The 15,313-nt window shown below is 44.4% G+C and overlaps 2 protein-coding genes across 8 annotated transcripts in view; both read right to left on the bottom strand.

The window, feature by feature from the left end:
• The window catches only part of TAF1 (TATA-box binding protein associated factor 1), an 84,511-nt gene extending 83,908 nt beyond the window's left edge, over positions 1-603 (bottom strand). For 3 of the 7 annotated variants that reach the window (XM_047092563.1, XM_047092560.1, XM_047092559.1), the window contains exon 1: positions 307-590. In XM_047092563.1, the coding sequence (XP_046948519.1) occupies positions 307-486 (180 nt within the window). In that variant the 5' untranslated portion in view covers positions 487-590. Of the gene's footprint in view, positions 1-306 lie in introns of all 7 variants that reach the window. The other 4 variants (XR_006964570.1, XM_047092562.1, XM_047092561.1 and 1 more) reach the window with 4 other exon arrangements.
• Positions 604-7,193: 6,590 nt separating this feature from the next.
• On the bottom strand, positions 7,194-14,521 carry LOC124521594 (rho-related GTP-binding protein RhoG-like). The gene is made up of 3 exons (XM_047092570.1): positions 14,430-14,521; positions 8,944-9,041; positions 7,194-8,538 (listed from the first exon to the last, which is right to left on the bottom strand). Exons 2-3 carry the CDS (start codon positions 8,953-8,955, stop codon positions 7,948-7,950), a joined length of 603 nt encoding a protein of 200 aa, XP_046948526.1. The 5' UTR covers positions 8,956-9,041; positions 14,430-14,521; the 3' UTR covers positions 7,194-7,947.
• Positions 14,522-15,313: the final 792 nt, after the last annotated feature.

Here is a 15,313-nt window from a genome sequence, read left to right on the forward strand (position 1 = left end):
AGTTACGCTATTTTTCCTGCTGCCTTGTTAGGATGAATATTATCCCCCAAAGGCCCCCACATCAGCGCCCCTGACCTACGAGGGCTAGCCTACTATTCTCTCTTCTCCCTACCCTCAAACAGAACCAAGCCTCCCCACTCTGTTATGCACATTCTAGTATGACAGTGCCGGCTTGTTTCCTCTCCTCTTACGTTAACTGCGCCGTCTCCCAGAAACTCTACCCTAAGCACCCTCTACTGTCCTCAATCTTACCTGCTCCCCTGAACTGCACCACCCCCAACCCTATCCCCACGCCCACGCCCTCACATCATCCAAGACGCTTTCCCCCTCCAGCTGCCCGGCTCCATTGATGTTGCCAAAAAGGAAACCGGTTAAAGAAAATGGGCCTCCTCCCGCCGAATCTTCATCGCTGTCTGTGTCAGACATGATGGCGGTCGTGGTGTCACTAACTGCTGCGGGCAGCAGCAAATCCCAGCCGGGTCCCATAGACCGGAAACAAAAATATCAGTCGCCCAGAAGTGACTTAGAGAGCTCCTTGATCCAACCAGGCCCTGCCGGAAGCGGAATGGGAGGGAGGAGACGGAAACCGGAAAGACCGGCCGTCCTACGAAAAAGGAGAATTTGTTTCACTACTTTACTACTAACGGCTTTTGATTCGACAGTACACGATCAGGAGGTTACATATCTCGCAAGCGGTTGGTCAAAGGAACGGTTGGGTCCCGCCCCTTCCACTTATCTTCACGCGACCCTTCTCAGAGCCTTGGAGTGCTATGGCCCTTCTTCCAGTTAGGGGGAACTTCCTCGGTTGCGAGGCACGTCCTGGTAAACCGCGGGCGTCCACGACAGGGTACACGGAAGTGGAGGTTAGAAGTAGCCCTGGGTGTCCCGCTTCGCTGTTTCCTGTCAAGAAGAAACTGGCCGTGAATTGCACTGTGCCAGAACTACCTTTGCACGTTAGTTGTTTTGAGTTAACATTTCCCCATGGAAGTGGAGTCCTCCCCCCGCCCCGTTTTTTTTCGAGAAATGTGAAAACGAAAGAGTAGAATGAACTGCCGACCCCCCCACCTGGATTCTTAATTGTTAACATTTTTACAGGATTTTTAAAAAAATTTCTGAACCATTTGAAAGTAGGTTACACAAATATGGGATTCCCCAGCCCTAAAAAATAGACGTTTTTCTACATATCTACAAAACCATTATCGCATCTTTAAGTGCGATGAATCTTTAATTCAATATCACTTAACATACAGTTCATATTTACATTTCCCCAATTGTCCTAGTTGGAGCATTTTACACTTCAAACCGGGATCCGCTCAGGGTTCGGGATGCGAGGCATTTGGTAATTTCCCTTCAGTCTTAATCCAGAAAACACCAGCCTTTTCAAAAAAATGACACATTTTTTTAAGAATCCAGGCAAATTGTCTTGAAAATACTCCGTTTTCTGAATTCGTCTGTTTCTTCAACTTGATTTAAGTTCAATATTTTGCTGGCCACCAGAAGGCACAAATGGTTGTCCCAGTATTGATGATGCTATATTTGAGCTCAGAGCCTGGAGCCTGCTTCAGATTCTGTGTCTCTCTCTGTCCCTTCCCTGCTTGCACTCTGTCTCTCTGTCTCTCAAAAATAAATAAAACATTAAAAATAGTTTATAAAAAAATTACTTGAATCATTTTTTTCTCTATGGATTTGTTTCTGTTTGTATTCAACTTTATGATTTCCTTTTATTATCCATTTTATATAATTTAATTTTTAAAATAATTAAATTTTGACATGGTTCAAAGTCTATGTAACTATGTAAAAACTATGTAACTGTACTGTAAAAACTATGTAACTATGTAAGTATGTAACTATGTAAAAAGCTATTTCCATTGAAGTCTTGCTCCCAGGCCTATGCTCTCTACCCCATTCCCAGCCACTCTCTTTAAGTAACCATTCATTAATTTCTGGTTTATCCTTCCTGTGTTTATTTTTTTATTGAGGCATAATTGACATATTCTATTAGTTTCAGGTGTACAATATAATGATTTGGTATTTGTACTTCCTGCATTTCTTTTTTTGCAAAAATAAGCAAATGAGTACACATGTTATTTCTGCTTTTTCATTACACAAAAGGTAGCATACTATATATACTCTTTCACCTTGCTTTTTCGCTTAATAATTTAGCCTGGAAATCACAGTGTACCACTTAATAGTACTCTTCCTCATTCACTTTTATGGCTGCTTAGTACTTCACTGCATGGACGTCCCTTGGAATGTGAACAGTAGTTACATTTCTAGGCCAGATGACAAAGATCTGCCAAAACCTGCATAGTGGCTGAGATGCTGCACTTTGGTAGTGAAAAGTTAGGAGAATACTTTTGCTATCCTAATGGTTAAGGCAAAAAAGCAGAATGGAATATGTTTTTAAATGTACTTTATACTGCTTGGATGCTTGTGCTTAAGGAAAAGCAGATTCAGCAAGAGGTAGATGGAGGATTATAGAATGGGGAAAGAGGCTTCAGATACTATAAATATTAAAGATGCTATTCTTGACTTAAAATGTGGTTTTGCATAAGTTTACCCAGCAATTCCCAGCACTCGTAGGTATATACACAAGAGAACTGAAAACATGTCCATACAAACCCTTGTGCACAAAGGTTCACAGTAGCACTATGCATAGTAGCCAAAAGGTAGAAACAATCCAAATTTCCCTCAACGATGAGTAGATAAAATATGGCATATCCATACAATGGAATATTATTCAGCAATAAAAAGAAATGGAGTACACATGTGTGCTGCAAAATGGATGAAGCTTGAAAATATTATGCTGAATAAAAGAAGAGTTCCAGGGGTGCCTGGGTGGTTGCTTGGGCATCCAACTTCGGCTCAGGTCATGATCTCACTGTTCATGGGTTTGAGCCCAGTGTTGGGCTCTGTGCTGACAGCCTGGAGCCTGGAGCCTGATTCAGATTCTGTACCTCCTTCTCTCTCTGCCCCTCCTCCACTCAAGCTCGCACTCTCTCTCTCTCTCAAATAAACATTTTAAAAATTTTAAAAAACAAGAGAGTTCCAAATGACCACATATTGGGGGCACCTGGCTGGCTCAGTCGGTAGAGCATGCAACTCTTTTTTTTTTTTTTTAATTTTATTTTTGGGACAGAGAGAGACAGAGCATGAACGGGGGAGGGGCAGAGAGAGAGGGAGACACAGAATCGGAAACAGGCTCCAGGCTCTGAGCCATCAGCCCAGAGCCCGACGCGGGGCTCGAACTCACGGACCGCGAGATCGTGACCTGGCTGAAGTCGGACGCTTAACCGACTGCGCCACCCAGGCGCCCCTAGAGCATGCAACTCTTGATGTCAGGCACATGAGTTCAAGTCCCACGCTGGGTGTAGATGTTAATTAAAAAAAAAAGATCACGTATTGTTTGATTCCATGTACACTAAATGTTCAGGAAAGACAAAGTAGAGTACTGATTGCCTAGGGCTGAGGATGGGAACAGGAATTAACTGCATGAGGGATCTTTTGGGGGTGATGGAAATGTTCTAAAACTGGATTTTGGTGACAGCTGCAGGACTCAGTCACTACTAAAAGTCATTAAACTGTACAACACTTGAAATGGGTGAATTTTTTGGTATGTAAATTATACTTCAATAAATCTGTTTTCTTTAAAAATTTTTTTTTCAATGTTTATTTATTTTTGGGACAGAGAGAGACAGCATGAACGGGGGAGGGACAGAGAGAGAGGGAGACACAGAATCGGAAACAGCCTCCAGGCTCTGAGCCATCAGCCCAGAGCCCGACGCGGGGCTCGAACTCACGGACTGCGAGATCGTGACCTGGCTGAAGTCAGACGCTTAGCTGACTGCGCCACCCAGGCGCCCCAATAAATCTGTTTTCAAAGCAAAGCAAAACAAAACACAACCCTGTTTTGCTTTTCCTTACCACTCACTTAATAGTGCATTGGCACCACATACAATTAAGTCAGTATTAGTTCATTTTTATGACAGAGGAAGGATATTTTCCTGAGATAACTGGAAGAGGCAAAGGACATTAAATGTTATGTCTCATGTCTACAACCGTAGCCACTAGTACAGTAATACCTCTAACACACCAGGAGTCTGATAATTGTTTACTGGATGTAGTGTAATAATTGCCTACAGGGAACTAACTGGTGTGTCACTAGTGAAAAGCAGGAAATGAAGCTAAATTGTGGAGATACATAGGTGGTTGGGGTGAGGCAAGAACTAGAGAATCAATGTTAACAGGGAAGACAGTCCCCTACCCTGGTTGTCTGAGGTAGAAAAATAAGTATGGTTACACACAGGTGCGATGTGAAATATGACAATTAAAGTTATTTCATCCTTTGCAAGTTGAAAGGCATTTAGAAGCCACTCAAAACAAAGGAGGGGGATGGAGGAATTGCTTCAATCTTTAGAAAGCAACAGACCCAGTAAAATCAGAAAAGTTTATTACCATCCATTATGAACAATTTAAAAAGTGATATTAGCATGTTAGTCTTGATACAAAATCCTTTTAAGTAAAAAAAAAATCAAGATGCCAGTGTATGTTTAGGACCATCAGAATAGTCCAATTCAAAACCACACTCTCAGACTTGTGGATCAAATCTCCATTCATTAGAGGACACAACTTTGACCAAACCAAACCCAGGCTTACATTTGGGAATTTGCCAGGCAAAGTGGGAGCAGGAGCCACAATTAAATTAAAAGCCAATTAAAGAGATTTCAGTAGCTACACAGAAAGTTCCCAGAGACACAGGCGTCAGCCACATTTCTAGCCCCTTTCAACCACGAAGTCCTGTGAGCACCTCAGGCAGCATCAATCAGAACATCCTGAGACTAGAATACACTCGAGCAATTGGTGCTTTCATTTGGCTGCCTGTGGGAAAACTCAGCGGCCAGTTGACTCCTACAGTCACACTACTCTAACAGACCCCCACTTTCCAATGTGTTACTGGGCCACCCTCACCTTCTTCCAGTTAATACCCTGTTCACACAGAGCCCCTACAACCCTGGGGCCCTGGGTCACACACCGGAAATAGATACAGTACATTGAAATTGAGATAGGAGACATCTACCAGACAATATCCATCCTGGATCCCCCACAGCTTTAGACAATCAGTGGTGTAAAAATATACACCATTGAATTACTGTATAGAGTGGAGGGTGCAGTGATAAAGGAAAATCAAAACAAAACACTTTTGCCCATGGTGAAGGAAAGGAAAACCAGAAGAAAAGGAGTTAGACTAGTGAGCTTACATGACTTTTTACCTTCTAACAATACTTGGTATCTGCCTGACCTCCAGGGTTCAGATTCTCCAAAAATAGGGGTGCCAGAATTAGCAAATAAAAATACAGGATGACCCATTAAATCTGAATTTCAGATAAACAGCAAATCATGCTTTACTCTAAGTAGGTCCTAAATATTGCATGGTGCATACTTACGGTAAAAAATTACTTGTAAAAAAGTAGGGGTGCCAGGGTGGCTCAGCCGGTTGGGTGTCTGGCTCTTGATCTCGACTCAGGTCATGATCTCATCGTTCGTGAGTTTGAGCCCCATGTCGGGCTCTGCGCTGACAGCATGGAGCTTGCTTGGGATTCTCTCTCTCTCCCTCTCTCTGCTCCTACGTCACTCACAATCTCTATCTCAAAATAAATAAATAAACTTAAAAAAATTATTTGTAAAAAAAAAAGTATTCCCTTTAATCTGGCAACCCTATTCAGGAGGTTCAGTTTACCTGAGGGCTAATCTGATCATATATTGTCAAAGAGCAACAGTAAGACCATCACAGAGCAAAACACAGGCACTTCACCCACCACAGAAGGCGGGATGTGATTCTTTTAACTCCATTTTCCAGACTCTCAAAGATCCAATGCTTATTTTGGCAGGGTGAGAGAGTATGTGCACAGCGGAGTTCTCAACCACTATCTGCCAGGTGGAGAAGTTATGTTTTCCTTCTATATCAGATGAAGAAGGTCAAAACTACAAGTAGGGAGGATAAGGAGAAGCAGGCCTACCAGGGTAAGGAATCTGACTCCTACTCTCCAGAGCAGGCTGAGCAACTCCAGCAAAATCCCCACAAATGTGACAGCCCCGGGGTCTGGAGATACAACATACTCTCCAACTCTCTTGGAGCAACTACAGGACCTCAAAGGCAACCAAGACTAAACACACACACACACACACACACACACACAGATGCAGATGTACAGAGGAGGGAGGAACAGGAAGAGAGCAAGGTAGCCTTTATGGTAACTCAGAGGACACTGAGGAGTCTGAGGGAATCAAAGAACTCCCTGACAATGACTAGCAGAACATTTTGTTTGTTGGTTGGTTAGTTTTATTTATGGGGTTAACCTTTAGTGGTCTTTCCCTAAAGTGAAAGCTGACAGAAAAACAGGGACTAAGACACCTCAGGGACACAGCTTTATGGAGGGATCAACTCCACATCGCCAAGCCCATAGTGCTATCATAATCTGATAGCAGATCTGACCATCAAGACCCCACTCCCAAGGCACTATCATGACTAAGTGCCAAACCCATTTCCTGAGGGTGGAAGAGGAACCAATAACAAGTCCATGGTGGATGAATACTCCTCTCAAAGGCATAGGGAGGGAAAGAAACATCAATGGGTCACATGGGTGGCTCAGTCAGTTAAGGTTAAGCAGCCAACCCTTGATTTTGGCTCAGATCATGATCTCAAGGTTCTTGAGTTCCAGATTTGCATCTCTCTCTCTCTGTCTTCCCTCCTCCTGCCCCTCCCCCACTTGTGTGTGCTCTAGCTCTCTCTCTCTCCCTCTCAAAATAAAACTTTTTTTAAAAAGAGGGAGGGGCACCTGAATGGCTCAGTCAGTTAAGCATCAGACTTCAGGTCATGATGTCACGTTAGTGGGTTCAAGCCCCACGTCAGGCTCTGTGCTGACAGCTCAGAGCCTGGAGCCTCATCAGATTCTGTGTCTCCCTCTCTCTCTGCCCCTACCCGCCCCCTCAAAAATAAATAAACATTAAAAAAGAGGGAAACCTCAAAAAGAACAGGATCACATTATGCTTTTTTCCCCCCGCAGCCTCTGTGGGAATTTCTAGTACCTATTAACTGAGTATCTCTGAAAATGTGTTTCCAGAGATGTTAACAGGTGTTGCATGGGACCAAAACAAAAAAAGTTCAGTGAAATAATTTTGGGAAATGTTGCCTACTTATTGAAAGTTATAAATTCCTGCAGTAGAGGAACCTATTCAGCTTTATTTAAATCACGGGTTACCAGAAGGGAGGTGGGTGGGGAGCTGGGTTAAATAGGTGATGGGGGTTAAGGGGTGAACTTGTTGTGATGGGCACCAGGTGTTGTGCAGATGTGTTCAATCACCATATTGTACACCTGAAACTAATATTATACTGTATGGTAACTGGCATTTAAACAAAAACTGAAAAAAAAATCACTGGTTCCTGACTTACTTGACCACAGAACCCTTTTAAGGAACATCTGTTAGTATCTCACAGAACTTTGAAAAATGCTGCTTAACCATTTTTTGCAAAAATATCTGATCTCAAGAATGGGAAGAACATGCCAATACTGGGAACACCCAGGAATCACATATAAAAGACTTTTCCAAAATTAGCATATTAGAAAGTTTAAGGCAATGATCTGAAAACTGTAGAAACTTGTCCTTCTGTGAGGCACTTGCTCAATGGTAAATATAAGTAGGAAAGCTAAATTTAGAGGTAAAAGTCAGTCTCTCTCTCTCTCCCCAAACTTCCTCCAGAAGATTCAGACCAAACTTCAAAGCAGCCATGTACAAACTAGGCTGTCTTTGTTCCTCCAAAAGCCCAACAACCTGGAGCTTACGGGTTCTAGGAAAAGAGACAAATCGCTTGTGCTGGCATTGTTAAATGCTATCAAAGGAATCCCCCTCATTCTCCTTAGGTGCAGTCCCCAAGTAGCACCCTGAAAGCTATAAGAGGACACACTTCTTGGTGTTCTTCTTTGTGGCAGGGTAAAGCACAGCGCGGACAGCTTCTGAAAATACCTCATGGACCCCATCCTGCATCAGGGCTGAACATTCCAGATACTTCACAGCCCCCACCTGCTTAGCCAGGGAAGTGCCTTGCTGAGGAGTTGTGGGCACTAGGCTCTGTTCCTTCAGCTTCTTCACTGTCTCAATGTCATTCCGCAGGTCCCTCTTGGTGCCTACCAGCAGGACAGGTACATTGGGGCAATGATGAGAGACCTCTGGGTGCCACTTATGCCTCACATTGGCATACGACGATGGGTTACCAATAGAAAAACAAATGACAAAGATATTGGTCTGGGGGTAGGACAGCGTTCGCAGTCGGTCATACTCCTCTTGGCCAGCTGTGTCCCACAGGTTCAGGCTGACAATTTGGCCGTCCACAGATGTCTGGGCACTGTAGTTGTCAAAGACGGTGGGGATATACTCCTCAGGAAAAGCATTTGTTGTGTAACTGATGAGGAGGCAGGTCTTACCTACAGCCCCATCTCCTACAACCACACATTTGATTGTCTGCATTCTTCCCTTGGAGTCCTAAGTGAAAGAGAGAAAGAGAGTGTTCACAGGGGTGCCTGGGTGGCTCAGTCAGTTGAGCGTCCAACTTTGGCTCAGGTCATGATCTCACGGGTTGTGAATTCGAGCCCCATGTCGGGCTTTCTGCTGTCAGCACAGGGCCCATTTCAGATCCTCTGTCTCCCCCTCTCTTTCTGCTCCTCCCCTGCTCATGGTCTGTCTCAAAAATAAATAAATAAAACATTTAAAAGAAGAAGAAGAAAGAGTGTTCACAGATGCTTGGTTAATTTTGGGAGCCTATGCTTTATAAACCTTTCTTTCCCTCTGAGAAATTGAGGAAGTAAGACACCCCCCCACACACTGTCCATCCCCTTAACACCACATAAGAGTCAGCTGAGAAAGACTGTATAGGGTAGGGGTTCTTACCGCGGAGTCCATGGACTGCTAGACAATAAGCTTCAGTAGGTCCTAGAAGCCGCCTCTGAAGTATACAATATGATGTGAATGTACGTAAGTGAATTTTTCTGGAAAGAAGATCAAAAACTGTCATCAGATTGTCGAAAAGGGCTGAGCCCGTAAAGATTAAAAACCATTCATATACATAGGTATTTATGTTACATCATTGTCATGACACCTGGATATACTCTATCAAAGGTGCTAAAACATAGTGGGTGCTCAATAAATGGGAACTAATTTTTTAAAAACCATTGATATAGTTTTTGAGTGTCCAACTTCAGCTCAGGTCATGATCTTGTGGCTCATGGGTTCGAGCCCCACATCGGGCTCTGTGCTGACAGCTCAGAGCCTGGAGCCTGTTTCAGATTCTGTGTCTCCCTCTCTCTGCCCCTTCCCCCCCTCAAAAAATAAATAAGCATTAAAATTTTTTTAATAAATAAAAATAAAAAACCATTGATATATAAAGAAGGTTCTAAAGGTTGAAACAAAAGAGACATGGCTCTTACTTTGGGGATGTGGCTATGGACTCAGCAAAGAAACCTCTGTTCCTAACAAACAGTGACACTGTAATACTGGAGAGAAAGGTAGGCCAGTCAGACATACCCCTCTACAGAAGTCGTTAAGAGTCCAGGCTCTGAAGTCAGACCACCTGGAGTCTAAAACCAGTCCTCTCTTTTCCTAAGCTTTGTAAATTTGGGCATGTTTTTAAATGAAACAATGTACAGGTAGTACTCATTAGTGCCTGCCACATAGGGAATACTCATTAGAAGTATCAGAAGCTACCATGACTTCATAATAATTCTTTTACTGTTCTGGGGAAGGCAACATTCTGTAATATGATTACAATGCTAGACAAAGCAGGGATCTCATCCCTTCCTACCCTATCTAAGCAAAACCATAGGTCATAACAGCACCATACTTTCTCATCCATTTCTTCATGAATCAAGCATTTGAGAGTTAATGGTAAGGTACAGATGATCTCCAAGAAGCATGTTTACTATCAATGCCCTACCCTGTCAGTGTCCCCCAAAACACTCCATTTCCTTTTAGCTTCTTAACTACTATACTAATTTCAGACCTGATCCTGATAGCATTAGCTTCGTCAAGTGTCAGAACATGGAGGAATGGGGATAAATTGTCATATGTATTTGATTATGGAAAAAAAATTGAGAATCTGTTAGTTTCTCACCTTCGGAATTTGGGGGAATAGATACATCCCCCATCTTGTTGTCTTATTAGCTAAGGTCTACATCAGGCCCATATCATAGATAAAACAAAACACCTTATTTTGGGTCAGAACCAAGAAAAGTTGGCCTTCTGGGGAGCCTGTCTGGCTCAGTTGGAAGAGCATGTGACTCTTGATCTTGGGGCTGTGAGTTCAAGCCCCACATAGGGTGTAGAGATTACATACATACATAAACTTAAAAAAAAGAAAAGCTGGCCTTCTGAGTATGCTTCACACAGGCACACTGGAGGCAGCTATCCTCACGCACAGCCAATTCTGACCAGCAAGGCATTCCACCAAGAAGCCTTCACTAGCACAGGTCCCACAGCTAAAAGTTCAGGGTGTAATTCAGCTCCAGTAGGCAACCATCCCAGGGTATCCACTGATCATCAGCTCTTTTCATCTAGGAATCTCTTTGCATCTAGGAATAGACATAAGGATCAAACATACATTTCTTTTTTTTTTTTAATTTTTATTACATTTCTTTATTTTTGAGAGGCAGAGAGAGATAGAGTGCAAGTGGGGGAGGGGCAGAGAGAGAGGGAGACACAGAATCCGAAGCAGGCTCCAGGCTCTGAGCTGTCAGCACAGAACCCGATGAGGGGCCCAAACTCACGAACCATGAGATCATGACCTGACCCGGTCAGACACTCAAGCGACTGAGCCACCCAGGCGCCCCATACATACATTTCAACGGAAACAGGGTAAGGTCACCACCACCTTCTTTGAGAATAGCCTTCCTTGATTTTCCCAGTCTGGATTAATTTCTTCCTCCTCTGAATTCCTATAGCAATTACTGCCTGTACAACTCAGCTTCCCAGCCTGCTATAGGTATCATCCAGTGTCTAACATCTCTGTTCAGAGTGACTGCCTTTAGGACAATTGTGCACCTGACGGAGTTGTTGAACCAGAGCAAAATTCTTAGGCACAAAGACCACTTTGCACCCCAAGCTCAGGTCCTCATCTCTGTAAGCAGATGGGCTTTCAAGTCACACTGATGCTTGGGAGCCTAGATGATGAAGTGCAGCTAGAACATCCCAGGTCTGAAACATAACCCAAAACATCCTCACCCACAGCAAACTTTCAATAAAGGGAGTGCCCAGGAAAAGTCCCAGGTGTTTTGGGGGTGCTACTTTGTACAATTAATAGACTAATTTCTTCAGCCTGCATGTTCATTACATATTTTATTTATTTTTTTAATGTTTATTTGTTTTTTGAGAGAGAGAGAGAGAGAGAGAGAGACAGAGTGAGAGCAGAGGAGGGGCAGAGAGAGAGAGGGAGACACAGAATCCGAAGCAGGCTCCAGGCTCTGAGCTGTCAGCACAGAGCCCGACGCAGGGCTCAAATTCACAAACCGTGAGATCATGACCTGAGCCGAAGCTGGACGCTCAACTGACTGAGCCACCCAGGCACCCTTCATTATACATTTTATTTACTTATGTGTATGTTTGGAATTATCCATGGTTAAAACGTTTAAAAATAATATTAAAGAGGCACCCTGGGTGGCTCAGTCAGTTAAGCATCTGACATCGGCTCAGGTCATGATCTCGTGGTTCGTGAGTTCAAGCCCCGCATCGGGTGAGCTTGAGCCATGCTTTGGGCTCTGCACTGACAGTGTGGAACCTGCATGGGATCCTCTCTCTCCCTCTCTCTCTGCCCCTCGCTCACTTGCACCCTCTCTCTCTCAAAAATAATAAATAAATAATAAAAATTAGAAAATAATACAAAAAATATATCTAAAAAACTGAAAACAGGATCTCAAAGAGATATTTGCACACCAGTGTTCATTGCATCATTACTCACAAGAGCCAAGAGGTGGAAGCAACCTAATGTCCATTGATGGATGAACACATAAAGAAAAAATGTGATCAGGGCATCTGGGTGGCTCAATCAGTTAAGCATCAGACTTCGGCTCAGGTCACAATCTCATAGTTTGTGAGTTCGAGCCCCACGTTGGGCTCTGTGCTGACAGCGTGGAGCCTGGAGCCTGCTTGGGCTTCTGTGTTTCCCTCTCTCTCTCTCTCTCTCTCTCTCTCTCTCTCTCTGCCCCTCCCCCACTCCCTCTGTGTCTCTCTTTCTCTGTCTCTCAAAAACGAATAAACTTCAAAAGATGTGATATATATATATATATATATATATGAATATTATTCAGCCCTAAAAAGAAGGAAATCTTCATACATTACAACATGGATGAAACTTGAGGATATATGCTGAGTGAAATCAGTTGCAAACAGCCATATAATGCGTGATTCCACTTACATGAGGTATCTAGAGTAGTCAAATACATAAAAACAGAAAGCAGAATGGTAGGTGCCAAGGCTGGGGGAGGAGAAATGGGGAGTTGTTTAATGGATATGAAGTTTCAGTTTTGCAAGATGAAAAATCTAGAAATCTGGGGCACATGGGTGGCTCAGTTGGTTAAGCGTCTGACCTCAGCTCAGGTCATGATCTCGTGGTTTGTGGGTTTGAGCCATGCATCGGGCTCTGTGCTGACAGTGTGGAATCCACATAGAATCCTCTGTCCCCCTCTCTTTCTGCCACTCCCCCACTTGTGCTCTCTGTCTCTCTCAAAATAAATAAACTTTAAAATTTTTAAATGTTTATTTATTTTTGAGAGACAGAGAGAGAAAGAGAGAGTGAGCAGGGGAAGGGCAGAGACAGAGGGAGACACAGAATCTGACGCAGGCTCCAGGCTCTGCACTGTCAGCACAGAGCCCGATGCGGGGCTCGAACTCAGAAACCGTGAGATCACAAACCATGAGATCACGATCTGAGCTGAAGTCGGACGCTTAACCGACCAAGCCACTCAGGCGCCCCTAAATAAACTTTTTTAAAAAAGAAAAATTCTAGAGATCTATTGCACAACAATATGAATACGGTTAACACTACTGTACTGTACATTTAAAAATGGTTTAAATTACTAAAAATAAACATATTCTTCAAGGTTTTGGAGCTCTGGTAGAAGCCTAGAAGTTATAAGAGAAAGGCAAATGAGACAAGTTTGTCTACCTCAGCTTCGGGATCTAGCATAATGCTGTGCTGTTAAGAGTCACCTTCAGCTTTCCCCTCCCCACCACCACCATCTACACACACTCTCCCAGGTACTACTATGGGCAGCACACTACTAGAAGGGACTCAAAAAAGAGTAAAAAGAAAGAATGCTAGAAGTTACAATCTTGTGGTCAAGATAAAACTTCTGTGAAAAGGCAAATAATAATACAAAGTAATTCATGGCTCAGAGGGAAAAAAAAAGTTGCTATGGGGAAGCAAAGGGAATCTAAAACTTGAGAGCTTATTATAGGCATTGTGCCAAATACTTTCACATTATCTTCTTTAAGCCTCCCAGTAGCACTGTGAAATAGACATCAGAGCAGCTCAGAGATCTTTAGGTATGCCTCTAGGATCAGAAATTGGGAGAGGTGTGGCGCTGCAGAAATCAGCACCCCCAGAAAGTTCCCTTCTGAGTTAGTCATTCGCGGTTAACTGGAATTACAGTTTCTTCTAAATCTTCCAATGTCCTCTGACAAGGCATCCTTCTTCACATGTATAGTCTGCGTAGGAGTCCATTTTCTCCCAGGTTGAAACACAATGTAAAAGACCCAAAAGCAGCGGAGACCAGAATGCAGCTAAAAGCATTAGTAATTCTAGCACATTCTCCTCCAAGTCTCACCCTTTCCATAAGTCTGAGTCTAATGTACTTGAAATCACTCTGTAACTTTCTGAAACTAAATCAATTCAGCAGAAGACCCTCCCCCCATTTTTATTTACCACACTTTGCAACTTAGTTATCTACTAAATCCGGGAAGCCTTTTCACATTGAAGACAGACTTCTCTGGTTCAAGTCCAGTCGAAGAAGGCTTTAGGACTGGGGGCCGAAGGAAGCCATGTGAACACTCCCCAACCCAGAGGCAGTGGTAGTGACCCATCAATACCACACGAGCCCGCTCAGCACTTCCCTCACATCCTTCTTCACCAAGGCTAATTGAATCCGGGACTTCATATGAACTGGTGAGCCCGGGACAGAGAGGTGCCCCACAAATAGGATTCACAAACAGGAAGAGCTGGCTCAGTCTCCTCCATAACATACATACACCTCATCCCCCCCTCAAATGCCTTCCATCCAGGGAATGGCTCACAGACTAAGGCAACCAACCGTCCGGGGATGGGGAGACTCAAGAAAAGGGCGGCGAGGGGTACCGCCCGGTGGGGGTAGGGTCTCCAAAAAGATTACCTGACAAAGCGATCGTCCTCCCCGCGTCGCTCACCGATGCGGGCAGAGCCTCCAGGGCAATTCTCGCCCGGGGTGGGCAGGCTCGGCGGGCTCAGCGCCACATCCGGGCAGCTACCGAGTCCCACCCCGTCGTCACACGCAGTCTCGGCACGGTGCCCCGACACCTCCTGGGAAGTGGAGTCCTAGGGCCAACCTCACTGTCTGCCAGTCACAGGCTTCTAAAATACACCCTGGGGGTGATCGAGGATTACTTAGCTCCGGACCCCAGGTGCGGACCCCAAAACGAGTTACTCGGTTCAGAGGTCCCAAGGCTCATCTTTCCCTTGGCAAGTGAGGCCACCCCCTCCTCCGCAGGCCCCCTTTTCCTCCTCAAGACCAATATTAACATAAGGAGGCGCTCGGGAAACTGACGTAGTAGGAGAAACGGAGGCGATAAAAGAAAACGAGGGGCGTGTGGGTGGCTCTGGGAGTGGGAGTGGGCTCTGGGTGGCTCAGTCGGTTAAGCCACCGGCTTCACTAAGGTCATGATCTCCGGGGTTGTGAGTTAGAGCCTGGGGGCAGGCTCTGTGCTGACAGCTGGGAGCCTGGAGCCTGCTTCAGATTCTGTGTCTCCCTGTCTGTCTCTCTCTTTCTCAAGAATAAAGAAACATTTGGGGTCATCTGTGTGGCTCAGTCGGTTGAGCATCTGACTTTGGCTCAGGTCATGATCTCATGGTTCACGGGTTCAAGCCCCATGTCGTGCTCTGTGCTCACAGCTCAGAGCCTGGAGCCTGCTTTGCGGATTCTGTGTCTGCCTCTCTCTCTGTCCCGCCCCTGCTCGTGCTCTGTCTCTCTCCCTCTCTCAAAAATAAATAAAACATTTTAAAAAAAGGAATAAATAAGAG

This window comes from Lynx rufus, unplaced genomic scaffold (genome assembly GCF_022079265.1).
Source record: "Lynx rufus isolate CCGP_SWC_20201006 ecotype Redwood Valley unplaced genomic scaffold, mLynRuf1.p SCAF_30, whole genome shotgun sequence".
NCBI classification, from domain to species: domain Eukaryota; kingdom Metazoa; phylum Chordata; class Mammalia; order Carnivora; family Felidae; genus Lynx; species Lynx rufus.